General features: G+C 43.6%; 1 protein-coding gene and 1 pseudogene across 3 annotated transcripts in view; one reads left to right on the top strand and one right to left on the bottom strand.

Annotated features, from left to right (window-relative positions):
• Window positions 1-1,812: 1,812 nt before the first annotated feature.
• The window catches only part of Taf1a (TATA-box binding protein associated factor, RNA polymerase I subunit A), a 38,194-nt gene continuing 12,559 nt past the window's right edge, over window positions 1,813-27,447 (bottom strand). For all 3 annotated transcript variants that reach the window (XM_052737916.1, XM_052737915.1, XM_052737917.1), the window contains 7 exons: window positions 23,169-23,299; window positions 21,609-21,767; window positions 14,383-14,449; window positions 13,616-13,739; window positions 11,580-11,734; window positions 8,386-8,507; window positions 1,813-2,653 (listed from right to left, as the gene is read on the bottom strand). In XM_052737916.1, coding sequence (XP_052593876.1) covers window positions 8,389-8,507; window positions 11,580-11,734; window positions 13,616-13,739; window positions 14,383-14,449; window positions 21,609-21,767; window positions 23,169-23,299 — 755 coding nt within the window. In that variant the 3' untranslated portion in view covers window positions 1,813-2,653; window positions 8,386-8,388. The remainder of the gene's footprint in view (window positions 2,654-8,385; window positions 8,508-11,579; window positions 11,735-13,615; window positions 13,740-14,382; window positions 14,450-21,608; window positions 21,768-23,168; window positions 23,300-27,447) is intronic.
• Window positions 17,527-21,601, top strand: LOC128109531 (40S ribosomal protein S8-like; annotated as a pseudogene).

Genomic DNA, 27,447 nt, shown 5'->3' with positions numbered 1-27,447 from the left:
GCCTGGAACTCCCTATGTAGGCCACACTGGCCTCAGATTGTTGCCTCCCGAGTGCCGGGATTAAAGGCATGTGCCACCATACCCACCTGGCTTTTAGTTAGTTCTTTAATGGCTGAATATGGAACTCCAAACTCACACGGCCCCAAACCCAGAGGGCACGAGTTCGTGCAGATGTTTAGTACCTGACCTGAGCCTCCTTCCAGCATTTCTGTGGTTCCACTGGAACTGTCAGAAATCTTTCCATGCCCTCCCAGCCCTGCTGTGCTTCTCAAGAGGGCAGCCCAAGTAGCTCTCCCACTGACCACAGGAGAGCCATTACCAGGAGGACATTAAGACCATGAGCCTAGGGGTAGCTAAGTCTCTGGATGTTAAAAGCCCCACAATATTTAAGATACAAACAAAGCCCATAAAACCAAGGGGAAGTCAGAAGTGGGTGGTCACGGTGACTGTCAACACTACACCTTGCTTTCACCTGCCGGCTCGCTGGCAGAGCTGAGGCTGGAACCCAGGCTCTCATACACGCTAGGCAAACACACCACCCCAGAGATAAATGCACAGCCTGCTTCTGAAGGCACAGGCTGGAGCGTGATTCACTGTGACTGTGCACTTTCCACAGGGCTGTTTACTCAAAGGTCAGTGCTTGTCGTTGCTACAGAAGCCTTGGAGGGGAGCAGTAACCCTTGGCCCCACAGTCACCACGGCCTCCTAAGCACCGGAGCCTGGGTGAGGGGGTGTGCATCTCCCATCCTGGAGACAATGTCTTGGTCTTTTATTAGCATTTATGTCTTAGTCTTTTTCCTTTGACCACAAAAAACACATGGAGATTTTCCTGTTTGAGGCAGATGTCCTTGCAGAGATTATTAAGGCAAGATCAGCAGTCCACTGGGCACCCTGACACAAACTCCTGATTAATGTCACATTTCAGATACAATTACACGATGCAATGTCATTTTTCAACAGATCCTCAGTGTCAACGAAGTATTACTGTATGTAAGGTGCTATGTAGGAAAAGGAACACTGATAAATAAGCCAGATGCTTCAAATGTGCTCTGAGAAGTTGGGTGTGGTGGCAGATACCTGGGAAGCTGAGGCAGGAGGATCAGCAGCTCGAGGCTAACCTGGACCATACAGGAGGATGGAGGAAGGAGTATGATGGTTTGAAAGAAAATGGCCCCCAAAGGGAGTGGCACTATTAGGAAGTGTGGCCTTGAAGTAGGTGTGGCCTTGTTGGAGGAAGAGTGTCACTGTGGGGTGGGCTTTGAGGTCTCCTTTACTCAAGCTACTCCAAGTGTTCAGTCTACTTCCTGTTGCCTGCATATCAACAGCTACCTCTCCAGCACCATGCCTGCCTGCACACTGCCATGTCCTGCATGATGATAATGGACTAAACCTCTGAACTGTAAACTAGTCACAATTAAATGTTTTCCTTTGTAAGAGTTGCTGTGGTCATGGTGTCTCTTCACAGCAACAGAAACCCTAACTAAGATGGGGGAAAGCATAAAACAATGTCCAATAATGGAAGGCAGATTGTATTAATAGAGAGGGAGGACAGCACCATGGAGGACTCACAGGAAGGAATGGTGACACCAGACATCTGAACATCTTAGGCTGAAGGGGGTTTGATATAGAGCACTGGCAGAAAAGAACAGAATGTTAGATAATCTTGGGAATTATGTCACCACTGGACCATTAGAAGCAGACGGAGCTGGAGAACTGTCTGGACCTATCTGATAGAACCAGACTAAGGGCTGAAATCACGTCAGTGTTAGGGTCCACTGAACACCCCACAAAACAAAGACCACCACTCACATATGCAATCAGCAAGAGCATTGTTTATTCCAGCATGCAGGGGTCTCTCAGCCAGACAACAAAATGGCAGTGACCCCAAATGGAGTTTGAGACTCCTTTTATAGGCAGCCAGGGCGGGATGAGGTCATCCTGAACATGATTGGTTGAGGTTCCTCTTCCTGCTTTAACAGGGTGCAGAAACTGGATACTAAAGCTACACTAAAACTCAGGCCTAGTGGAGGCGAGGGCCAGGTGAAGCCTAGCCATGGTGCTGCTGTGGTCCCTCAGCACCCATCTTTGAAAAACACATTTGTAAATTATTGTGTTAGTTTGCCTAGACTGCTGTACAAAGTACATAAACTGAAAGGTTCTCAAGAGAAAACTTATTGTCTCTCAGCTCTGATGGCCCTGAAGTCATGGTGCTGGCAGGCCTGGTTCCTTCTGAGGGCTGTGAGAGCAGCTTGTGGTGGTTCTCAAGCCATCTTCTGCAGCTATGGCTTAGTAGTGCTGTGCTACTCCAACTGCTGCCTCATGAGCAGATGCTGTTTTCCTGTGTGCATATCTGTTTATATGAGAACACAAGCCATTTGGATTAAGGCCCACTAACATGACCTTATTTTATTTATGTACAGACATCTCCAAATGAGGTCATCTCCTGAGCTACAGTCCTCCTGTAGCTTACGGTCTCTCTGCAGTCCATTTGTAGGCCATGCTCCTCTCTTGAACTCTGCAGATGAACAGATGAACCTGATGATGGAAAGCAGCTCCTGTCTATAGAGCATCTTCTCACACCTCACCTCCCAATCTTCAAAATAATTCTCAGAGGTGGTTAGACATACATCCCATTACCAGCATGTAGACAAGCCTGCAGAGTCACAGAGGTAAGATACATAAGAATCCCACCAGAGGGCAAATGGTAATAAAATCCAGTATTCTGATTACAGCTCGGCATGATTTACCAAACTCAGCAATCACTTTTAATTGTTCTTCATATCAAAAAAAAACTTGTATCAACTGCAGCTAGCTTCTGAAGGCACACTAACTGAACATGGCCATAGTGATGGGGGAGGTTACCTGTGAATTCAGGTTAGAGTCATAATGGGAGCTGTGAATGAATCATTATTCTCTGAGTTCAAGGCCAACTTCTATCTACGAAGATACTTTCCACATCTTCTGTGGGGACTCTCATTTAGCAGCCTATCATTTCTTTTTTAAAATGTTACTATCCAATAATATTACCCCTTAAAGAAAATCCATGCACCAGGCCCCATAGCACCCACTCAATGGCTACCATTCTCCCATTACCCACTGTTACAGAACACAGGGGCTGCACCATTAGAGGAGGTGTTTAGATGTGCTGGGATTTAAGAACCACCAGGTCTTTCTGACTCCATGGTACTTTGGGATTGTTTTGGGAGGGAAGATTCATATACAATCATCTGACATGGAATAGTCAGGATATATAAGACAAATGAGTAATAAAAATGCAAGTAACCTGATTATGAAAACGAGCAGAATCCTAAGTAGATGCTTTTCAAGGGAAGACACTGAAATGACTCCCAGGTGCACAGAATGAATGATGCTCACAGTTATAATCAGAGAAAAGGAAATTAAGACAAGGAGGTGCTGTCTCACACCTTTTGGGTGATTATCAAAGAGGAAAAAACAAGCATTGGATATGGAAAAGGGAACTTTGTGTACTACTGATGGCAATGTGAACTGGTTTTCATTATATTATCGTTATTGTTGTTGTTATTGTTGTTGTCATTGTGGTGGTGGTAGTATTGCTAGTACTGGAGCCCAGGGCCTCAGGTATGATAGGCAATGCTCTCCCACCAAACTACAGCTACAGCCTACCATGCTCATTACTGAAAACAACACAGAGGCTCTTCAAAACTCCAAAGCAGAGCTGGCGTCTATTAAAGTAGAACTGGGAGTTAGGACTAAAAATATACGATTCCTATGCTCACTGCAGCAGCATTCACAATGGTTAAAAGGAAAAACAATCCAAATGTCCTTTAATAGATAAGTCAATAAAGAAAAAAAAAAGATTTGTGTATATTCTTCAGTCATTAAAAAAAGGTAACTCTAGGGGGCTGGAGAGATGATGGCTCAATATGAATGCATACTGCTCTTGCAATTAGGTGAGAGGAATAACTGCTGGAAATCCAAAGCAGGGATCACAATTCAGTGATGTACTGAGCTGTAGTCTGCTAAGACATGAAATGTTAAGTCCTCTGACCACATTTACACATGCACAAAACACTAACTGTGGTGATGATGATGTCTTGGTTGTCAACTTAATTGGATCTGGAATCAACTAAGTGATGTGTTTCTGGGCACTTCTTAATTGTACATCCTAGAAAGATTCATTCATGGGGAGAATCTTTCCAGAGTGGGCTCCAGCCTCCAGCAGTGGACCGGGTATAGAGGTCAGAGAGGGAAAACTGCCTGTCCTCTGCACCCTTGCTGGGAAGTAGACTGCTGGCATGAACCCTACTGCCTACAACGGTGCTGCAATGACCCTCCATTGACATCGGAACCCAGATTCTTTGGCTTCCAAAGTGCACTGAAGACCAACCTCTCTCCAGAAATTCTCCAGGCCCTCAGTAACAGAATAGGACTGCTGAGGCATTTGGCCTCACGGACTGAGCAGCTAGGGTTCTCAGTTTCTCCAGTGTGCAGACAACCACTGTTGGGCTACTCAGGCTGTATTGCACTGGCCAATCTAACTAGTAAATCCCCTTTGTGTTATGTATTCATTCTATGGCGGCTTCTCCTCTAGAGAATCCTGATAGATACAGTAACTATGCAGAGGTAATAGATTACCTTGATCATAGTAATCATTTTACAATGTGTACATCTACCAAGATACCAAGCTGTACACCTCAAAGATATACATTCAGAAGTTTCTAGGAAAAAGCAAGAGACTTAAAGTTCTATTAGCTCCTGTTCTTTAAAGGATCCTCATGCAATCATGATGGATATTTAGCAGTTAACTTGACCCAACATTAACTACTATCCTAGACAACAAACTAAATGAAAGCAAGCCAATTTTAAAATAGAATGCTTAGCAACTTTGCCAAGTCACACACTACCAAATGAAAAACCCATAGCTGGGTGCGGTGAACACGCCTTTAATCCCAGCACTTGGGAAGCAGAGGCAGACAGATCTAAGTTCAAGTCCAGCCAGAGCTGCCCAGTGAAACCTTCTCTCTAAAACATAACAATAAAACCCAGGATTCTAACTATGGTAGTATGAATAGGAAAAACCCCCACAGGCTGTTATATTTGAATGTTTTTTTTCCCAGTTGGTGGACTGTTTAGGAAGGATTAGGAGGTGTGGCCTTCCTGGAGGAGTTATATCACTGGGGGTGGGCTTTGAGATTTCAAAACCCCACATCAGGCTCAGTTTCTCTCGGTTTCTGGCTCTCTGGCACATGTTTATGGACCAGACGCACACTCCAAGCTACTGCTCCAGTGCCATGCCTGCCTGCCTGCCACCATGGTCCCTGCCATGATGATTATGAACTAACTCTCTGAAACACCTAATTAAATATGTTCTTCTGTAAGCTGCTTGGTCATGATGTCTCTTCACAGCAATGGAACACTAAGTAAGACACTAACCCAACAGTTTCACAAGACCCTATTCTTGGCATAAACTTGCTAAGGACACTCTCAGTCACTTTCCTACATTTTTATTTACTTCAACTCACTTATTTACCAAATCAAACATTGTTAGGTGGTGGTAACATAAAGATATTTATGCCTCACTAACATACTAATGAGAAAGGCAAGAATACAAAAGTAATTAAATGTGGTAATTTGGTAAGACGCAGTATGAGGGCTCCTAGGACACAAAGAGGGGAGTCTCCAAAAGCCTGAGAGAGAGAACAGACCTAGTTTGCTTGAGCCAATGGGCTCAGGGCTGTGAATCCTCTCTCTTCTGATCCTAGCTACCCAGCTCAGTGCTTCACATGGGGCTGGGAGGAGAGGTAGGGTCTGCATGGTTGGGGCCTGACCCTGGAGAGGTACTTCATCTCTGAGGACCAACTTCCCCTTCTTGATCAGAAGAGATAACACAAAAGTGTGCTGGTATGAAGAAATGGGAGTTTCAAGGTGCCTAACAAAACCTGGCATTATTCATAGTACTGGCTTTAGGGTCAGCAGACCTAAAGTAATTTCCACAGGTGTTAAATCACAGTGCTGTAACTGAACATGTGATAAGAAAATTCTAGGAAAGAAAAACTAGATGTTGGAGCATATACATGTAACTGCTGAGGCAGAGAATTGTGAGTTTAAGGCCAGCCATGTCTACACAGGCAGACCTTGTTTAAAAAACAAAAACAGAACAAGAGAGCAAAGCTTTGTGGAGAAACCAAGAACCACGGCCACTCACCTCCCTTTCACAGTCCCAGAAAACACGAGACCCTAACTTAAGATTCCAGGAGTGGTGTCCTGCTAATCTCGGCCTCTACTCTGAGGTCTGCCTGGGCATTTACTCCCACAGTGTTGTTTACACTGAACTACCATGCAATCCAAGCACCCGCTCTCAGGAAAGCTGGTCCTTTTCATGTGCTAACTCCGACGTGGTTTACAAGTGGTGCTAAGAAACACCGGCTTGTTTCATTGTCCATTGTGAAGCTGTTTGTTGATAAGATGCCCCTCCCCCACGTACAAAATACTACTGAGACAATAACTATTGACAAAGCCTAACTTTCCCAATTTTATTGCACATGATTTAAGACTGGGAGGGCTGTAGGCCAATGGGGAAATGTGTGGTTTGTCACCTGAACACTAGTAAGCCTTCCTGGAATCCAAATACCAGCCACTTCAACAATAATTGCACAAGAGCCAAGATCATTTTGAAGAAGCATTTATCAGCACAATACGCTACAGAGCCCAGCTAATGTTCCTGGCACACATCACTGGCCTCAGGTCAAGCTGTCCCACTGGGCTTACTTTGTACCTGTGGGACATTATTTTACTGGTAAAGATTCTATTGTTATGTTCTCATTCGCAAGAGAAAAGGAGAGGGCACATCCGAGTCCCAAAGCATATCCTAGATCACCGGGCCCTGGAGGTTAAGCCACAGCCTCTATCACTCTGACCTAAATCAGCCCTCCAGGGTCAAAGGTCCCTCCTCCCTTGGTCCCACTGGCTCTGCTTAAAACCAACAGAGGAAGGAGAAGCCCTTTCCTGAGCCTCTCTTCACCTCCCAACAGATCTCATCTCTAATACTTTCCTTCCTGGTGGTAAATGGGACATAGATCAGTTAGGGTCTCACAGCACATGCACTCACTATGCAGCACACAACAGTCAAAGGCAGGTCAGCTGCAAAGGGAACTATTCCACAGCTATGTTCTCCCACTAAACAAACACTGTTTCTGTTTAAAAAACAAAAACATTCTTTTCTCAGCTTTCCGGCTAAAATCAAGTGTAAGAATCATCCTTTAAAAATGAACATGTAGGGGGTGGGAGGAGGGAGGAGATGGGATCTGTGGTGTGTAGAGTGAGTAGAAAATTTCTTAATAAAGAAAAATGGAAAAAAAAAAAAAAAAAAAGAAGAAGCCGGGCAGTGGTGGCGCACGCCCTTAATCCCAGCACTCGGGAGGCAGAGGCAGGCGGATCTCTGTGAGTTCAAGGCCAGCCTGGTTTACAGAGCGAGTTCCAGGAAAGGTGCAAAGCTACACAGAGAAACCCTGTCTAGAAAAAAACCAATAAAATAAAATAATAAATAAATAAAAAGATTGGGAACAAGACAAAAAAAGTACACGTAATGTTACAGAAAAGAAAACTATAGGTATATAGACATTTACAAACAGCAAAGGCAGTGAGGTCATCTCCCTTACTATAACTGAGAGTAAAATGAAATATAAAAAAATATAAAAATGGGGGTGGCTAGAGAGATGGCTCAGCTCTTCCAGAGGACCCAGGTTCAATTCCCAGCATCCACGTGGCAGCTCAAAACTGTCTTTAACTCCAGTTCCAGGGAATCCGACACCCTCACGCATTTATACATGCAGGCAAAACAATGCACATAAAATGAAAATAAATAAAAAAAACAAAGGACTGGGAAAACGGCTCACTAAGACATGAGTCCGGCACAGCACCCACATAAGGAGCAGTACATAGGGTGACAAGATGATTCAGTGGGAAGGGTCACTTGTCACCCTCACGACCACAGTTCAATCCCTGAGACCGACATGGTGGAAGGAGAGAACCAACTCCTGCAAGTTATTTTCCACCATACTCATGCCAAGTCATCTGCACATGTGCACACACATAAACACACGCGCACACACACAAATGAATGAATTAATTAAAAAATAAAAATCTGAGCAGGGTAGCCCACAACTACAATCCCAGAGCTAGGAAGAGTCCCTGGGACACACCAGCCAGCCAGCCTACTAGGTGAGCCCCAGGTCTCAGTGAGAGGCCTGTCTCAAAGCCAGGCTCCCGAGGAATGATGCCGCTGACTTCTATCACACACACACACACACACACACACACACACACACTTAAAATAATTTAAACAACCCTCTTAAAATATCAAACCAACACATTCAATAACCATTGAGCCATAAAACAACTTACAATCTAGGTGCAAACATCTGGATTTACAATACTATATTTTTTCACAGACTTCTTCATCCGCTTTATTTTCTTCTTCAAGGTTTCATGGCCTTGTTTTAAAATATACCGAAAATATCTACAATCTAAAAAATAAAACAAAATAAAAGTTTTAATATTTATCAATTAAGTATATTTCTACATACTATACTATACTATACTTTTAAATTTTGCTTCAGTCCTAGACACTAATGATTCATTTGTGTCACAATGTAAAAAGTAACTATTTGAGAACCAAGTTCTCCCACTAAACAAACACTTTTTCTGTTTAAGAAACAAAAACACTCCTTTCTCAGCTTTCTGGCTAAAATCAAATGTAAGAATCACCCTTTAAAATGTACACGTAAAAGGCATCCTGTCAAAGCTTCACCAATGAAAGCGAGTACTGGCTGCGAAGGCAGAGCTCACCCATAACCACTTCAACTCCTTTTCCACTGTTCCCATATTACATATACCCACTTATTAAGGAGCCTTCCAAAAGCTAATTTACCCTAGCCCAGCTTCCCTCTCAATGCCAGCTTGTAAATCAGCTACAGTGGCGTCTCTCACAGTAAGAAAGTTTTCTGTAGAAAGCGGGAATGGGGAAGATTAGAATAAATACATTATAGATTAGAAACGATCAAACCCAGTTCCTTCTGGTCTTCTAGCAAGCGGTGGACGGACAGATATCACACTGTGACCGAGGTGCCTAGTGCTCCTGAGAGAGTCTACCTGCCCTTCAGTCTCACAAGGCAAAGATAAGACACTTGTCAAGGGTTTCAGAGAAGTCAATTTCGAAAAGAAAAATGTAAGCTTGATATGATGAGACTTCTGTTCACCCATCCATCCATGAATGCATGCAGTCTAGGGACTGAACCTAAGGTCTTGCACATGCTAGGCAAATGTTCTATCACTGAGCTCCCTAACCCCGGCATCTTTTACTTTGATTTTAAGGATTTTGTTTATGTATACTTGTGTGTGTATACACACACCACGTATTTTGGGTGCCTGCAGAGGCCAGAAGAGAGTGCTGGAGTTCAGGCAGTCGTCCACCACCCAATATGGGTGCTGAGAACTGAACTTGGATCCTTTGTGAGAACAGCAAGCATTGGTAACCACTGAGCCATCTCTTCAGTCCCTGCTACAGGCCTCTTTTTTTTACTTTTAGTTTTAAGAAAGGGTCCCACTGAGTTACCTATCCAGGCTGGCCTTGAAGTTACTGTGTAACCCAGGCAGGCTTTAAACTTGCAATTCTCCTATTTCAACCTCCCAAGTAACTGGGATTACTGGCCTGTACTGCCAGGCCTACCTGTAATTATTTATATTAAACAAAACAATCACAAATCACACGAAAAATTAATTGTATTATATCCTCAGCTGACGTTCATCTATCTTTCCTAAGGAAATGCTAGGTTATCTACCATAACTCCAACACTCCCCATCTACCATCCTTGAAGACACATGCTAGTGATGGGGGCTATAGGGCCTGTGGTGCTACTAAAATGATTTGTGGTGCTTCTTTTGAGACAGATCTAGCTGTGTTGTCCAGGCCTGCATATAATTCCTAGGTTCAAATGATCCTCCTCCCACAGCCTCCTAAGTATCTGGAAGTAAGGCACTAATTTGTATTCAGAAACATGCCATACTACCTTACAGAAGAAGTTAAATACAGCGAGATTTCTGCTTTTACCTATATAGAAGACTGGAAAGAATTTCACCCTATCCCAATACCAACAACTGCATAAACTTTGTGAGAGCTTAAGTAGGAAGGGAATTGGGTTGCTAACTGTGAGGAAAGGTCCGTCCAAAGAGAAAAGGGCCTGCCTTGCTTTCCACACAGCATGGGATGAAGGACAGCTGTCACACCCACTCTAAGACAAAGCAGAAGCTGACCGAGATGGAATATGGGGATGTAACGATGATGGCCAGAGCAAGAAGGAAACTTAGCTCAGTGCCAGAACCAACCCCAATGGGAGAAAGGCGCCCATTCTCAAGAAGAGCCATGCCTCACACTTCTAGAATACTTGAGAACTCATAGAGCCCTCCAGGAGATGTTCACTTGGTATTTACAATCCTGTTAACAAATAAGGAAAAGAGCCATGTTTACAATGTGCATTTCACACAGAAGGCCACCATAGGTCACGACTTGGCCTAAGTGACAAGTAAGAAGACTAGAAACTGTCCTGGGCCTTCAGTGCCCTGAGCCGTCTGTACTGTGCTCAGTGTTCAGAAAGTGAAGCATAGTGGGCATTATTAGAAATGGCATTTTTCAGCTCTGTTCTCATTAATCCCCCTTTTCTCATAAAAATCAACCTTTTCCTACTCTTAGTAACTCTAAGAAACATACCAATTCTCATTCCACAAGAGATGCACGTGGGTGTGAGCCTCAGGATCTCACTGCACATTATACAAACACAAACAAAGGCAAACCCTGCTGGCACAGGGCTCCCCAGCGACACTGCAGCACTCCTTTCTTATTTCAGTGTGCTCCACCACCCACGCCAGTGGCGCAAAGCAGGCGAGCATTTTACTGGCCAAAATATCCCATAATAAAAGACCAGTTTCCTCTTTTTTGAAGACTCGCTATTGATAGGTGGTATTTCATTCTTTACAGGACAGGAGAGTGAATATAACATGAAGCTAATGAAGAACACTGAGGTCGGCCGGGCGGTGGTGGCGCACGCCTTTAATCCCAGCACTCAGGAGGCAGAGGCAGGCGGATCTCTGTGAGTTCGAGGCCAGCCTGGGCTACCAAGTGAGTTCCAGGAAAGGCGCAAAGCTACACAGAGAAACCCTGTCTCGAAAAACAAAAACAAAACAAAACAACAACAACCAAAAAAAAAAAAAAAAAAAAAAAAGAACACTGAGGTCAATGAAGAGCATCCTTGTGCTTTCTGAGATGCCCACAAGCTCAGTAAATCTACACAGCAAGGACCAACAGAGTCTGCACAGTGTATTTTAGGCACCGAACTCAAGTCAGGGCATGGACGCCAACCACACAGTTCACAGGATCCCTCCTAAGCTCTTATCACAATCCTGCTCAGGGCTCACACTCTGATCCCAGTCCTTTCTCAAGCATCTAAAACCCCTAGGCATCATCCTGGACAAGACAAACAACTAACTGGGCCCTCCTTCTAGCTTCTGCTACATCCAAATAAACAGAGAAGAAAACCACAGACCTTTTCCTAAAAGGATTCCCGCTACAAACGCTTTCTCACAAGCCAAGCCAGTGTCTGCCTTCCAGTCGCTCTTTGCCCAAAAGAAGCTGAAGTGAAAGGCCGGCCACCAGCTTCTCCTAGACTTCCACTCTTCTTCCACCCACGCCAGATGGCTTCTGGAAGGAAACACGTGAAAAGGACAAGTCAGTTAATGGAAAGCTGTCATGAGAAGCTGAACGTGAGCAGTCTCTAAGATGATAGCGGAGAAGTTCCTGGACTAACTTCTGAGCATGGCCATGACAGGAGCATGGGGCAAGCCCATGTTCACTCTGTTCTGTCTCAGCAGAGTGCTCCACAGCACGGACACTGAGTTCAAATCCTGGAACTCTCAGATCCTCCATCTCCAATCACATGCTCCCTTTCTGAGCCTCAATTTCTTCCATGGCGGAAGAGCAAATTAGCCCAACAGTACAGCAGATTCTCCATAAAGCTCCTTGGCACAGTGTCTGCTACACAGTAACTGTTAGCTATTATCATAATCACTTAAAGAGGTACTGTACAGCCTTAGATACAATTAAATGCTACCAAAGTTACTATGCCAATTCAGATGCCATTGTTACAAAAACATACAAGTACACAGGCCTGATGCTGAGCCAAGCAAACTAAGCGTCACCAACAGTGTACCGTGTAAACTGAGTACTGTGTACTCAACACCTTGGCAGCCCTGTGGTAGAACCGGAGACCCAACGTGTGACCAGTACGTGTCTTGGCCTTCAGGAACCCTATGGCCCAGTAGGTGTAAATGGAACTTTCGATCTGTGAAGTGACTGGCAGTGACTGTGCCAGCAATCACACTGCCGTAGTGTGAACGCACTATTCAGACTCCTTTACAATGAGGGGGTGGGGGGCACCGGGCCTGGACATGAGGTGCTCAGTCACAAACTGGACTGGTGCCCTTAAGAGCCCCAGAAAGCAGCTGCCTGGGTTCCCTCACCATGTGAAAAAACACCAAGCGGGCACCGGGAACAAGGAAACGGCTTCACCAGACACAAATCTGCTGCTCCTTCACCTCTGACTTCTCTGCTACCAGAACTTTTTCAGGAAAAAAAAAAAAAAAGTCTTCAGCTCTCTCTGTAAAAACCACCTAGTTCCAGCACTCTTCTATCTCCATGGCTGTCGAAACATAGTCCAAGAATAAAGTGGTGTGAGGGGAAAATTCCAAGAAAACAAGACAAGAGTCTTGTGACCTCAGTTTCTTCAAAAACACGGAACTGCTCCTGGACTGTGTCTGCATGCCCCTCCGGGTACAGTGGATAAGAATGAGTTTATTTCAGCCGTTGCTACTCATGTGCCTCTATGGAAAAATGTTCTTCCACATGTATCTTGTCCCTGTGACTGGACACTTTACTCAGGTGACTCTTCTTAACCCTCAGAGTATAAACTGTCTGATGCTCTGAATAAAGTTGACTACTGCATGAGACTTTAGTCTGCCTCATTTTTAGGCCCCATCTCCCTGGTTCATGCCACAACTAGAGCGGTAAACACAGGGTAAAGTCAGTTCTACTCCCGAAGCACGGGATTTCCTTACCACCCAAACTAGAGATAGCATTCAAGTAAAGCTTAACTCTAGGAGGCCTCTCTTCTCACATACACATGAGCAGGGCCACGCCTTTTCTCACACCCAGAATGTGGTGCTGACAATATGCATGGGCAGGTGCAGCATCACTTTAAGATGCATGTAAAATTAATTATAAAATAAAAATATTTAAAAAAAACCAAAAAAACAAAATTATAAGCACAAGGTTTCACAAAATCAAAACAAAAAAATGCACGTTAAGATGCAGTGTTGACTTTGCTAATATGAAACATATGCATAGAATTTATGTGTATTAGGCTTATGATTTTGTATTTTCTAGCCTCTGATACTCAGAAAAAAAGAGCTAAAGATCTTATACAGGAAATGCAAAAATATGAAGTTAAAAACTTTAAAAGCAACAGCTAAAATGTGGTGACTAATACTTATGATAAACCAGTGATAAATGCTGCTTCTCACTTACTCCATTAGTGTCTGCTTCAGATACTTTGCCAAGTATTTCCAGGCAGTTATGTTCTTAGTGCATCCAGCAAAACCCAGGACTTCAAACAGCACAGCCAAGCCCAGCTTCCGGTGTTCTTCTGTCTCTGCAATGGTCACAGAAGCCCAAGCTTAGAGCAGGCACTGGAGAGGCGCACAAGGGCTAAGACGACACACCAAGTGAACGAAGCGTATGAACCGCAAGCCTTCGGGTTGGTTAACTCTTTAAAACGATTCATTATGCTCACTGTCCTGGGGTGAGCTGAAGGTTAATGACTAAGATGATGAGCCTCTTCTGGAGTTATACCCCTCAATTTAAATACCACCTACCCTATTCGGCATTTTTGGTATACATGGGTTGAGACCTACAGACTTTGAGCAACTGACCTAAACAAGCTGACTTCCTTCTAAGACATACATTCTTTACTATACTGCACTGCAGCCCTCAAGGAGTTAACAAGAGGCAAATCACAGAAGTGAAGGGCATTCTGTCCTCCTGCTTCCGAAGTCTCTCCATGAGGACTGGACGGCATGCATTTTAAGCTTTGTGAGCTGTGGATGTGGAATCTCCATTGCAGCTGCAGGTTCTACAGTCATAAAGCCAAAGCAGCCACCAGCATTCCAGGAGGGGTGGGTGCAAGTGAATTTAGCTTGTGAGAACAGGAGATGAGTAGACGTGGCCCCTGGACCATGGATGGCTGGTCCTCCCTCTAGTCTACATGCACAAATGAGTATAAAACACAGTTTTACCTGATTTTCTAAGCAACATATGGAATTCTAACATTAGTGGATGAGATGGCACAATCTCATGTAAAATCTGAAAGAGAAAATGGTATTGTAATTTATACACTATACAGACTTTCTCAAATTCTAGCTTCTTTTCATGTAAAATTCTAACCGGCTAATATGCACTCAGCAAATGAGTTAAGGGCTTAAAAAGTACTTTGCTTTTATCCGGTTTCAATCTGAACAGAAGGTATTCTCTGAAAAGTTACTTTAGAAAACAAAAGTCCAGGAGCTGGTTCAGTGGGAAAGTGCTCACTGTGGGAGCACGGGGACCGAGCTCAGCTCCTCAGCACCACATGAACAGCCGGGTGTAGTAGCACGTGCCCATAATCTGAGGGTGGGGAACAGGGCGATCTTGGGAGTTTACTGCCCTGGCAACCTGGCCTGGTGGTGAGCTTTAGGTTCAGTGAGAGACCCTGTATCACAAAAGGTGGAGGGGCACATGGCAGCTCACAACCATCTGAACCCCAGTCGCCAGAGGATCCAACACTCTTCTGACCTCCAGAGGCACTGCATGCATGTGATGTACAGACGTGCAAAACACCCGTACACATACAATAAAGGAAAAAATTAAAATAATATGGTGGAGAACAACACAGGAAGACACCTAGCAACAGACTCCTAGCCTCCACACGTACATGTGTAGGGACGCTGAAGTATACCCACACAGTAAGCACGAGGACCACACGCTCATCCCTAAACTTGGGCACATGTGGAGTCTCAGCGCTGGAGAAGCAGAGTCAGGTGGGTCCCTGGCTCGCTGACCAGCCAGCCTAGACGACTTGGTGAGTTCCAGGGAGAAAACCCTCTTTATGAAACAAGATAGGCCAGGTGTGGTGGTGTATGCCTTTAATTCTAGCACTTGGGAGGTAGAGGGCGGTGAATCTCTGTTAGTTTAAGGCCAGCTGGTCTACACAAGAGAGTTCCAGGCCAGCCAGGGCTACACAACAAGGCACTCTCTCACCAAAAAAACATTTAAGGAAACAAACAAACAAGGTAGATAGCTCTTGAAAAAGGACACCTGAGGTTGATCTCTGGCGTCTGCGAACTCGCAATCTCTCTCTCTCTCTCTCTCTCTCTCTCTCTCTCTCTAATTCATCTATAGTCTCCCTTCCTTACCCTCTCAAAATCCCTGCTAACAAATGGTAAGGTTTACGGAAGAAATAGATGGAGTAAACAGGCTTTTATTTGTATCTTACACAAATCTATACTGCTTGCCAACGTAAAAACTTAAAAGATGTTGCTTTTAGAAAGAATAAAAGAAGAAATTACAAGCCAGGTATAGTGGCCTACTTGTAATCCCAGCACTCTGGAGGCAGAGGCAGGAGATCAGGACCTCAAGTCCAGACCAGGCTGAAGAACGAGTTTGAAGCAGTCTCTAACTACACGACACCAAGTCTCGAGAACAAAATCAAAGAACTCACATAGAAAATACCATGCCGCTCAGAAAATATCACAGAAGACTTACATAAGACAAAAACTCAAAAGGGCAGAGAGCAATTTTAGAGAACATACTCAAACAAAACACACTAAAAAGCCTGTGAATATTTTAAACAGTGCTTCTGTAAAGTAAGGAGAAACTTAAAGATTTTATTTTTTAAGAATACAAAGAACTATTTTATGACTGGAACAAACAGGATTTGAAGTCACATGATCTCACATTTGAAAACACTCTAAAAAGGAGTTGAGTCAACAAGATGACTCCATGGGTGAAGGTGTTTGCTGCGCTGTGCCTGGCAGTCTGAGCTTGAACCCTGGGGGTCGGAAGGTAGAGAGGGACCGACTCCTACAAGTTATCATCTCACCTCCACAAGCGCACGGTGACACACATGCACACCCTTGGACACAGACAAAATAAATTCATCTAAAAAGTGAATTCATGCCTGCCCTTCTCTGAAGAGAAAGAAGGAGTGCATCCCGAAGAAGGTGATGTGGGTGGGGAGGGGCTGGGAGGAGAAGGGAGGGGAACTGTTTGGGATGTAATGTATGAGAAGGGGAAAAAATTGAGTTCATTCTGTTTCCTGGGATACTTTGACTTGATTTCCAACAAAACAAAAAACAAATCTTGTCCGTTTCTCTTGGTGGTTTTATAAAAGGTCAGTGAAGCAAAGTCAGAATAAATACTGTCACATCAATAACAGAAGTTATTAAACTTGGTTGCTACAGTCACATTTTTTCATGATTTATCTATGAATGTCTCGATTCACTTAAAATATTTCATTGAAACACATGTACTGTTATGGCAAACAAGGGCAGTGTGGTAGTCAACACGTTCTTGTGAAGTTAAGCACGCTCACGTAACTACCACCCTGATGAGTTTCAGGAGCTCTCAGGCACGGCTCCTTAGTGCCGCCTGTCTGCATCTGCTTTGTGTGCTATTCCTCCCTGTCTTCCCGACTCCAACCACACCTGCACAGCTCTTCCCACCGAGCCCCGCCAGACGTTTCTGCACTTCCACCCCTCACTTGCGCTTTTCCCTGCACCTATGACACTGATCCTCATTTTGCTACGACAGATCTTAGACTATCGACCGTATTCTTAGCTCCCAATACTTGGTTTCTCAGAAGAAAAAATAGCATTTCTCTCTAATTATTTTATCTTAAACATAAGTGTTCAAGCCTGTCCCTCTGCATCCCAGCATTTGGGAGGCTGAAGAAGGGCTGGAGCTCAGTAGTTAAAGATGTGCTTAACATGATGGGGAGCCTAGGTTCAGGACGGGAGGGAGGGAGGGAATGCCTACACTCAACACACACACCCCTACCTAATTGTTCTTAAAAAGGCAATAGACTTGAATAGACATTACTCACAGATGGTAATAAATGGCCAATAAGTACATGAAAAGATGTTCTACCATGACTAGTCATTAGGGAAACACAAATCTAAACTACAATGAGACATCATTTCACACCCACTAGAATAACCTATGATCTGAAAGAAAGGGGTGGGATAAAGAGTTGGCAAGGACGTGGAAGGCCTGCACTCTCCTCTGTTCCTAGCAGGGCACACAGAGGATACAGCTGCTCTGGGAAGCAGTTTGATGATTCCTCCAAATGTTCCACAAACAATCCGCATATCATCCAGCAATGTCACCCCTAGGTGTACACCTAAATGACTAAAAGCAAGCACTCAAACACTCCCACAGCAACCTCCTCCACAGCACTGCTGACCACAGTCAGACAGGACACAACCTGGGCATCTGTCAGCAGGTGAGTGGGCCAGCCAAAGGTGTTCTGTAGGCACAGTCAAACACTCAGCCTCTCAAATAACGGCAGCTCCGACACACTGCAACCCGAGGGACCATGGAATTAGAACCACACAAAAGACAAATGCTGCGTGACTCTGCCCTAGAGGAGGTATCTGGAACAGGCAGATTCATTAAGGAGAAGACAGATGTCCAGGGTTTCAGAGAGGCAGTAACAACTTACTGTCTAAACTTTGTGATAATAAAAACATCAAAAACTGTGGTGATGACAGCAAGAAATCATTAAGTTTTAATGTTAACTATTACTTAAGGTGAAAAGTTTTGATATGCATATTTATCATAATAAAAAAATTTACAAATACTATATAATAACCCCAAACATGAACTATTTTGTAATAAATTTATCAAAATAATACACCAGAAAGTAAAATACTTCAGAAAAAAATGAAGACCTAGAGACATGCCATGTTCCATTTGGAAACCTCAATCTCATTAAGACGTCAATTCTTGGGGCTGGCAAAATGGCTCAGTTAAGAGCTTGCTGCTCTTTCAGATGACCAGAGTTCAGTTCCCAGCTGCCATGTCAGGTGACTCACCAGTACCTGTAACTCCAAGCCCAGAGACTCCAGTGCCCTCTTCCAGTCACCTCGGGCATCTGCACTCATGTGCACAGCCCCACACATGCATACGTAGTTAAACAAAAAAGAGTAAAAGGAAAAGAAGGCTGGGCTGCATTTTAGAAACCAGACCGTGAAGCTTTGCGCTTCCTCTTTCCAGCCAGCGCCGAGTGACGGGCATCTCCTGAGACAACTGGCACCATCGCAACAAGACCGGGGGTAAGACAAAGCCCTACCACAAGGAGGCGGAAGGATGAGCTGGGACAGCCTGCTGCCAGCACTAAAATTGGCCCTCATTGTATACACACAGTCCGAGTTCGCGGAGGCAGTAAGAAGTGCCCTAAGACTGGATGTGGAGAACTTTTCCTGGGGCTCTGTGTGTTGTACTCGCAAAACAAGGATCATTGATGTTGTCTACAATGAAACCAATAATGAGCTGGTCCACACCAAGACCCTGGTGAAGAACTGTACTGTGCTTTTCCACAACACTCCATACCGACAGTGGTATGAGTCTCACTATGCGCTGCCCCTGGGCCGCAAGAAGGGGGCCAAGCCGACTCCTGAGGAGAAAAAATATTAAACAAAAAATGATCAAAGAAACTCCAAAAGAAATATGATACAAAGAAAAAGAACACCAAAATCAGAAGTCCTCTGGAGGAGCAATTCCAGCAGGGCAAGCTTCTTGCCTGTATTGCCTCAAGACCAGGCCAGTGTGGCCGAGCAGATGGCTACGTGCTAGAAGGCAAGGAGCTGGAGTTCTATCTGAGGAAGATTAAGGCCCAGAAAGGCAAGTAAATCATCATTCATAGCTCATGTAACAAAGGTGCTTATTGTTTTATAATATATATATTTATATATATAAAAGGTGCCAGTTCTTTCAAAATTGATCTACAGATTCAAAATCCCTCCAAGACTTTTGTTTCTATAGCAACATACTGATTTTTAAATGTATATAAAAGTTAAACGACCCAGAAAATGCAGAAAAAAATTTAAAATGGACAGATTAATATAATTTTCATGAGATTCCAAGACTTCCTCAGTTACAGTGACCATGCTATTGGTACAATGACAGAAATATATATCATCAGGGCCAAGCGATCTTAAAGCTCCCAATGGAGAAGACAGGCCTTTTCAAAAAGTAGTGCTAGACCAGCCAAGTGGAGAAAAAAAACCCTGAATCTTACACATCACAGTACACAAAAATAACCCATCACAGACCTTTAGCATAAAACCATTCAGCATATCTAAAAAAATGAAACAGAAAAGCGAACTGTTAGTTTGGAAGGCCAAAAATTTCTCAGATAAAAGGCACTAAGCCATAAAAGGAAACGGAAATTTGGACATCATTGAGATTTCTGCTCTCTGAAAGACACTGTTAAGAAATGGAACATATAGTATTATGTATATATAATACAGAGAGGCATGGATAGAAACATACTGTGGTGATTTAAAAGAAAATGGCCCCAAAGGGAGTGGCACTATTAGGAGGTGTGGCCTTGAAGGAAGTGCGTCACTGTGGGGGCAGGCTTTGAGGTCTCTTTTGCTCAAGCTTCCCTCAGTGTGACTGTCAGTTGACCTCCTGGTGCCTGCAAGATGTAGGACTCTCAGCTATTTCTCCAGCACCACATCTGCCTGCACGCCACCATGCTCCCCATCATGATGATAAGGGACTGAACCTCCGAAATGGTAAGCAAGCCACCCCAATTAGATGTTTTCTTTATAAGAGTTGCCGTGGTCATAGTATCCCAAACTAAGACATACCACACTCACAGTGGTACAGTGGATGCTTAGAATACTGAAGGAACTCATTCAATCCCCAGCACCAAGAAGACTGGAAAAAAAAAATACAGGCAAGCAAAGAGCCACAGACAACACATTTAACAAATCCATATCTAACAAAGGAATTATATCTAAATTACATAAAATCTCCCCAGTTGGTAATAAAAACACCCCCAAGAAACACACAAAATATCTAAACAAACTGTTGACAAATAAATACAAGGAAATAGTCAGCAGCCCCCAAAAGATTTTCAGCATCAGTCAGGGAACATTGAATTAAAGTCACATGAGACCCCAATACAGCACTACAGTGGCCATGATCCAATCTTCAGGACGGAGGCAGGGGAGCTAGAGACTGAACTTTTATCCACAGACAGTAGTGGTGTCAACAGTACACTTTCTTAGATGGTTAGTACAGACTCTCCTTCTTAGTGATCCCATTTTTAGGTGGCTAGCTACCCAAGAAAATGAACAAAGACTTACATATGTCTCGGCACATGATTCTTAACAGTGAAAGAATGAAAATAAGGCCTGGTACTGTAGCTCAGTGAGAGAGAGCTTGCCCTGAGTTCACTCCCCAGCACCACCAAGCGTGTGTGCGAGCCGCATGCGTGCATGCATGCATGCGTATGTGTCTCCTCGTCCATCAAGAAATTTAAGTCATGACTAAAACCCATGCTCAATAAAGTACCTACTCCGCAATCATAAGGCTCTGAGTTCAGATCCCTAGAACTCACACGTCAAGGCAGTGCATGCCTATGAACTTAGCGAAGGGCGGCTCCCCGGAGCTCACTGACCAACCAGTTTAGCCAATGAGGAGTGCTGGGTTCAGTGAGGAGCTGCTCAAAGGGGGCTTACTTCTACGCCTGTTGGCTATCATCAATTGTGAAAAATAAAGTGGAGAGCAACAGGAAGACACACCACCAGCTCTGACCTCTACATGCATGCACACATATGTACATATGCATACATTATCACACCACAGCATGGAGAAAACTAAAAATATGCTAAGCAAGAGAAGCCAGACCAAAAAAAAAAAAAGCAAAAACTATAAGGCTGCATTTATATAAAATTTCAGAAGAGGTTTAAAATAAATCGACCAATGGCTGCCTGGCACAGGGGCATGTAGGTGGGCTGGTATTTAGGGGGTTAGACAAGGACTCCTGAGTCCTGCAGAAGTACTCTTGAGCTTCATTATCATGGAGGTTCTGTGGCTGCATACACTCATTAAAGTGCAACCAAGTATGAAAATGATCGCCTGTAAAGTATGGCAACTAAATCTCAGTACAGTTGATTTTTCAAAAATATCACTGTGTGTTTTCCAAGCAGAGTGAGAGACTTTCTCCTCAGGAGCTGGAGCTGGAGTTCCCTCCTAAAGCTTCCTTCCACAGAGGGAGCAGCGTTCTTTGCTGACCACAGTACACCACTCGTACATTGCTGTTTACTAGTTGTTGTTCTGTCTTATGGTGCTGGGCATCAAACCCAGGGCCTTGCATACGCTATCCAACGCTCTACCACTGAGCTACATCCCCAGCCTGCTGCCGCGATGTAAGGAATGCCTTTCTACTCAAACACTGGGGAAGTTTCTATACCTTAAGAACACTTATGAGTTTCGCTCTTGGTGCCTTTTCCCTCTTGAGAAATTCATATAAGTAGATGTGGGCATTGGGGTTTGAGGGGAACTTTTCATCATACGCATAATTGGTGAGTATCTCTCGGGCTCCATCTTGATCACCATAGAATTCTAGCATCTGTATGAAACAAAGCACGTCTTAGGTTAATTCTGTACAACAACTCCACAAAAAGAAGCTACAAGCTTACTGCTAAGAACAGCAAAACTGACAAATACTGTAGAGCAGACAACAGCAACACTCATTCTGCTTTTCTAACGTCCCTACAACTTCTACAAAACAGGATCGAAGGTCTACATGTGGTCTCATTTTTTTCCTTGAATTTGTTACTGGAAAATGTAGACCCCCAATGTAAGAACAAGATATCCATCCACGTCCCCAAAGTAGAGAACACTACTCAAGAGTGTGACTCAACTACCTCAGCGCCCTCATAACTTCAGCACTAAGGAGTACACGATAATTACATCTCCGACCTTTGAAGCGATTCACAGATGAACTAGATTATCTTCTGATAGCAAAATGGTCACTTTAGCGCCAAGCATGCCCAAGCCCTCAGTTCTTCTGCAAGGACTCTGAGATACGGGGGTAATTTTAAACACTTTCTAAAAGCCACCGTTCTCCTCACCCCTTATGTTGTGATTTGGTCCAGATTTTTCCCACTTCCCTTCTACATGGCACCAAATCTTTAGCAATGATTTCTTTTATTATGTTTTTACATATGTTCAACAATAAAAACAAACTTGCCAGTCACAATTATATCACTATGAACATGGCCATGACAGGTATATTTATTTTTCTCATCAATGCCACCAAAAACTTCACAGAAACAACTAAAAGAAGGAAGGATTTAGCCAGGTGGTGGTGGCACACGCCTTTAATCGCAGCACTCAAAGGCAGAGGAGGGCGGATCTCTTGAGTTTGACACTAGCCTGGTCTACTGAGCGAGTTCTAGGACAGCCAGGGCCATACAGAAAAACTCAGTTGGGTTAGTTCAGAGGGTCAGAATCCATCAAGAAAGAGAAGACATGGTGAAGGCTTAGTCTGTGAAAGCATGTGGCAACTACTCATCACATGATACTGACCAGGAGAGGATGGAAGCAGGCCCCTCCGTGAGTCCCACTTCCTCCAGCTAGGCCCTACCACATAAAGGTTCCACAATCTCACAAAGTTAGTGACCACCAGCATTCAAGCAATTTAGTCTTTATAGGACATTTCACATTCAAACCATTAAAAAGTTAGCCGGGGTAAAACGAAACAAGACTAACTTATATAGCATATTAGTAAGCAGAAATTATTTAGACCAAAAAAGAGAAAACTTTAAGCATTTCCTCTATTAGCTTCCTTCTGATCATATGACAAAAATTAAACTAACACAATCTTGTACTTTTGTTCTCGAGAGAGTTCTACTACAAATGTAGCCCAGGCTAACCTAGGGCTCAAGCTTGCAGCAATCCTGTCTCAGCCTTCTCAGTGCTGGGACTACAAGCGCATCGCCACCCTGGCCTATGAAAACCGACTTACCTCCACATAACTCTTCACAAAAGGATCCCAAACTCCAGGAGTTTTAAGCAGTGCACTAATATTTGCAGACGTCTTGCAGCTCTGGCTGAGCATGTTTTGGGTTTTTGTGGTATAAGCATAATCATCTTCATCTGCTCAAACGTGAGAGTCATACATTCATTTAGAGAAGCCATAAGCAAAACCAAAAAAAAAAAAAAAGTTACTAGAGAAGCCATAAGCAAAGCTCAAGCCCAGGTGGACGCTGGTAAACTCTAACAAGTGTAAAGAGAACTAACTAGTACCTCTTACGGAATGCCCAACTCCCCCACAGGGTATTGGCAATCCTGAGTCTAGCCACCTAGAAAAAGCCATTGTAGACTACACCCAAGGTTAGCTAAGCAGATGACTATCAACTAACGTAAGCATGAAGAGCCACCCTCTAAACTAAACCAGTGCACGGTGATCAACAGAGGCAGCAAAGCCGTGACAAAGCTCAATAACGCTTTATGTCATATAAACAGGCACCAGTCTAGCAATAGAAGGACTCACTCCATCTGAACTTTTCTAAATATTTAAAATTTAATTAAAAAATAGCTAACAAGCTCAATGAAATCTGAGAAAAAGACAAGGCCTCCTCTGTCACAACTTCTGCTCACTACCCTAGGTTTTCATCAGGGTAACGAAGCGAGGAAACACAATGACTCTAGACTGAAAGGAAGAAAAATTATCTCCATTCAGATGACATGATCCTGGTACACAGAAAGCCTTAAAAAATCCATGAAAGCCAGGCAGTGGTGGCGCGCGCCTTTAATCCCAGCACTCGGGAGGCAGAGGCAGATGGATCTCTGTGAGTTCGAGGCCAGCCTGGGCTACCAAGTGAGTTCCAGGAAAGGCGCAAAGCTACACAGAGAAACCCTGTCTTGAAAAACCAAAAAAAAAAAAAAAAATCCATGAAAAACTCCTAAGAGCTGGTGGGTGGAGATGGCTCAGTGGTTACACACACTAATTGCTCTTACAGGACCAGGGTTTGATTCCTAGCACCCACATGTTGCTCATAACCATCTATAAATCCAGGCCCAGGGGATCTGCTGCCCTCCTCTGGCCTCTGCAAGCACCAGGAATGTATGTGGTGCAGACATACATGCAGACAGTACACATAGACTTTAATTTTTAAAAACTTTATAAGCATTCACAATTCATTAAGATCCCAGGATATAAAACTAATACACACAAATAGATTACATGATGGAGCACAGTGATGCACACCTTAAATCCCAGCACCTGGGAGGCAGAGGCAGAAGGATCTCTGTGAGTTCCAAAACCAGCCTGGTCTACATGGTGAGTTCCAGACAGTCAGGGCGACATAGACCCTGTCTCAAAAAACATAGTGGACAGCAGCTCCTGAGGATGACAATCAAGGTTGACTGACCTCTGGTCTCCACATTCCCATATTCCCAATGTTCATGCACACCTGAACACAAGTACACACTCAACAAAGGTAATACTTAGGAATAAATTTATAAAGATATGAAAAATTATACTCTGAAAGGTAATATTGTTTAAATAAATTTGAATGTAAAGTTGCCTCATGTTTATAAAGAAGAAAACGACTGCTAAGGTTCATCCAAAATCCTATAATCCCTATCAAAATCGCAACGGCTGTTGCATAAACTGACAAGCTGAGATGAATGATCTCACAGTTCATGACAATACAAGGGGCTGAGCAAAGTCTAAACAATCTTTAAAAAGAGCAAGGTTGGAAGATGCATACTATCATTTCCAAACTTATTACAATGTATAGTAATCAAAACTGTATGCTCCAGACATAAGGATTAACATACATAGACCACTCACGAGAGAACTCAGAGCCCCAAATTAAACCTTCATGATTATGAGCAACTCATTTTCAGTATAGCTTACAAGACAAATTTAAAAAAGGAACGCTCCCCTCCACCACCACCACCACCCCCCACCAACCCCGCAAGACAGGGTTTCTCTGCAAAACAGCTCTGGCTATTCTGGAACTTTCTCTGTAGACCATGCTAGCCTCAAACTCACAGAGACCCTCCTGACTCTGCCTCCCAAGTCCTAGGATTAAAGGTGTGCAACATCATCATCTCCTGACTGAAAGGAAGAATTTTCAAAAAGTACAATCAAACAACTAGACAGCCACATGCAAAACAACAGGGTGGATTGTTACCTATCTTATGTACAAAAAAGCAACTCAAAATGGATTAAACATCTAAATATAAGGACAAAAACAGTAATAGACTCTTATAGTAGACATCCTTGTAGATCTGAAGTCTACAACCAATTCTGCCGGTGCCCATGTCAGAGGAGCAACACGTGGCAACTGAGCTTCAGGAGTGTGGTTCACCAGAATGCAAGGCATTGATGGGTGATTCCCAGATAGGCAAGCTCCCAGGGCTTCAGCTACAGAACGTCTCTTGCTACTGCGATGACTTTTAAATGTCTAAGTGTTCTCTGGTATTTGGCATGACATGAATGGGTGTGGGAGGATCCCCACTGCCTCTACTGTAGTGTGATTATCTCATGGAAATATTCTGTTCTACTGGGCATTTTCACCTGTGCATTATTATGAAGATGATTCCCTCTTAAGCTGAACTGTTAATTGAAGTAATGATTTTATACAATAATAGTGTTAGTTTAAATAGAATTTTGATGATTAAGGATTTCTAACACATATAGTACGATTATGATAGAGGTTAGGTTAGTGGGAAAGTTAATATAGGTAAAGGTAAGATATAGTGTTGCCCCCGCCCCTGAAAAGTAGGGGCTGCAGAAGATAGAACACAGGAACAAGGAAGTGTCACGCAGCTAGGACTTAGGAGTTTTCCCTGAGGAGTCATATAGACTGTGGTTTAGGTTAAAGATTAAGGAAAATGATCTAATCCCAGGTGTTAGGCTAGCCAAAGTTCTTTTAATCTTTATGTTGGGAAATGTGTTCATGGTTTCAATGTACATCATAGCTTTAAAAAAGCTTTAAATAATGTCTTCATGTAACTAAAAAACAGAGAATTGGATGATTTATTAAGATAATTGGACAGAACTCTAAAATATGAAAAGTAATTAGTAATCTGTTTTCCTGGCAATTATAAAAACTACTGTCTACGTGAACGGTTGTGGCTGGAAGCCCCTGATCTGTGAGAAGTCTGAAAGAGAAATAGTTGACTGACCTCATGCTGTCATTAAGCACAGCTCTGCTTATTGCCCTGTGGTCACCACCTCGTGGTTACCACATCCCTCCTAATCTATGGGCTGCATGAAAACTCTCGGAGGTCTCTGGTCCCTCACTGGGCACTGTCACTAGTACTTACAATAACAGTGACTGACTTTTTCCAAGCACTGCTGCTGAAGCAGATTAATGATTCAACCCCCACCCTTAGAAAGAATTTAGACATGCAGAATTGTTAGTAAAGATAGGTTAAGATGTTTTCGTTAATGACTTTGAGGTAGAAAATCTTGGGGAACAACTGAAAGTGTAGAAAGACACACTTAATAGTTGAGCGAGGGACGCGTTGAGGTCATGAACAAAAGCAATGGCAGCCTGGCTACTGCGGCTGATGTGCCTTTCTTGCGAGGATGTGTTGGTGATCAAAGGCGATGACTAATTCCTTGTACCCATTTCTGCCCTCGGCTTCCTGATATGATTTAATAAAAAACTGTTAGTGAGTGGGTATGCAACCTGAGGATTTAAAGTAGAGATGATTGTTTTTCATACATAAAAGTTCAGATTTGTGATTCTTTTAAGATTCTTTTATAAGATTACCCTCATCATTTACAGTTGTTATATGGGAAGAATATAAATAAAGGCAGAGGAATTGTCTTAGGGTGACTATTGCCGCAATGAAACACCATGACCAAATCAAGTTGGGGAGGAAAGGGTTTATATCTGGCTCACACTTCCTCATCACTGAAGGCAGTCAGGACAGAAACTCAAACAAGGCAGGGTCCTGGCAGCAGGAGCTGATGCAGAGGCCTTGGAGGAGTCCTGCTTTCTGGCTTGCTCTACATGACTTTGAGTTGCTCAGTCGGCCTTCTTATAGAACCCAGTACCATCTGCCCATGACAATGGGCTGGGCCCTCTCCCATCAATCACTAATTAAGGAAACACCTTACATGCTTGCCCTCAGCCCAACCTTATGGAGGCGGTGTTTTTTCCACTTGAGGCTCCCTCCTCTCTAGTGACTCTATCTTGTGTCAAGTTGACATTAACTAGCCAGCTCAGGAGTGATTACTAGTTAGGCACAGAGGAAGCATTAAGAAGACTCATGGGTAC

This window comes from Peromyscus californicus, unplaced genomic scaffold (genome assembly GCF_007827085.1).
Source record: "Peromyscus californicus insignis strain IS unplaced genomic scaffold, ASM782708v3 Scaffold_14__1_contigs__length_90479793_seg_2, whole genome shotgun sequence".
Lineage (NCBI taxonomy): Eukaryota > Metazoa > Chordata > Mammalia > Rodentia > Cricetidae > Peromyscus > Peromyscus californicus.
The sequence above is the reverse complement of the archived record's forward strand: the minus strand, read 5'-3'. Positions and strand labels throughout refer to the sequence as shown.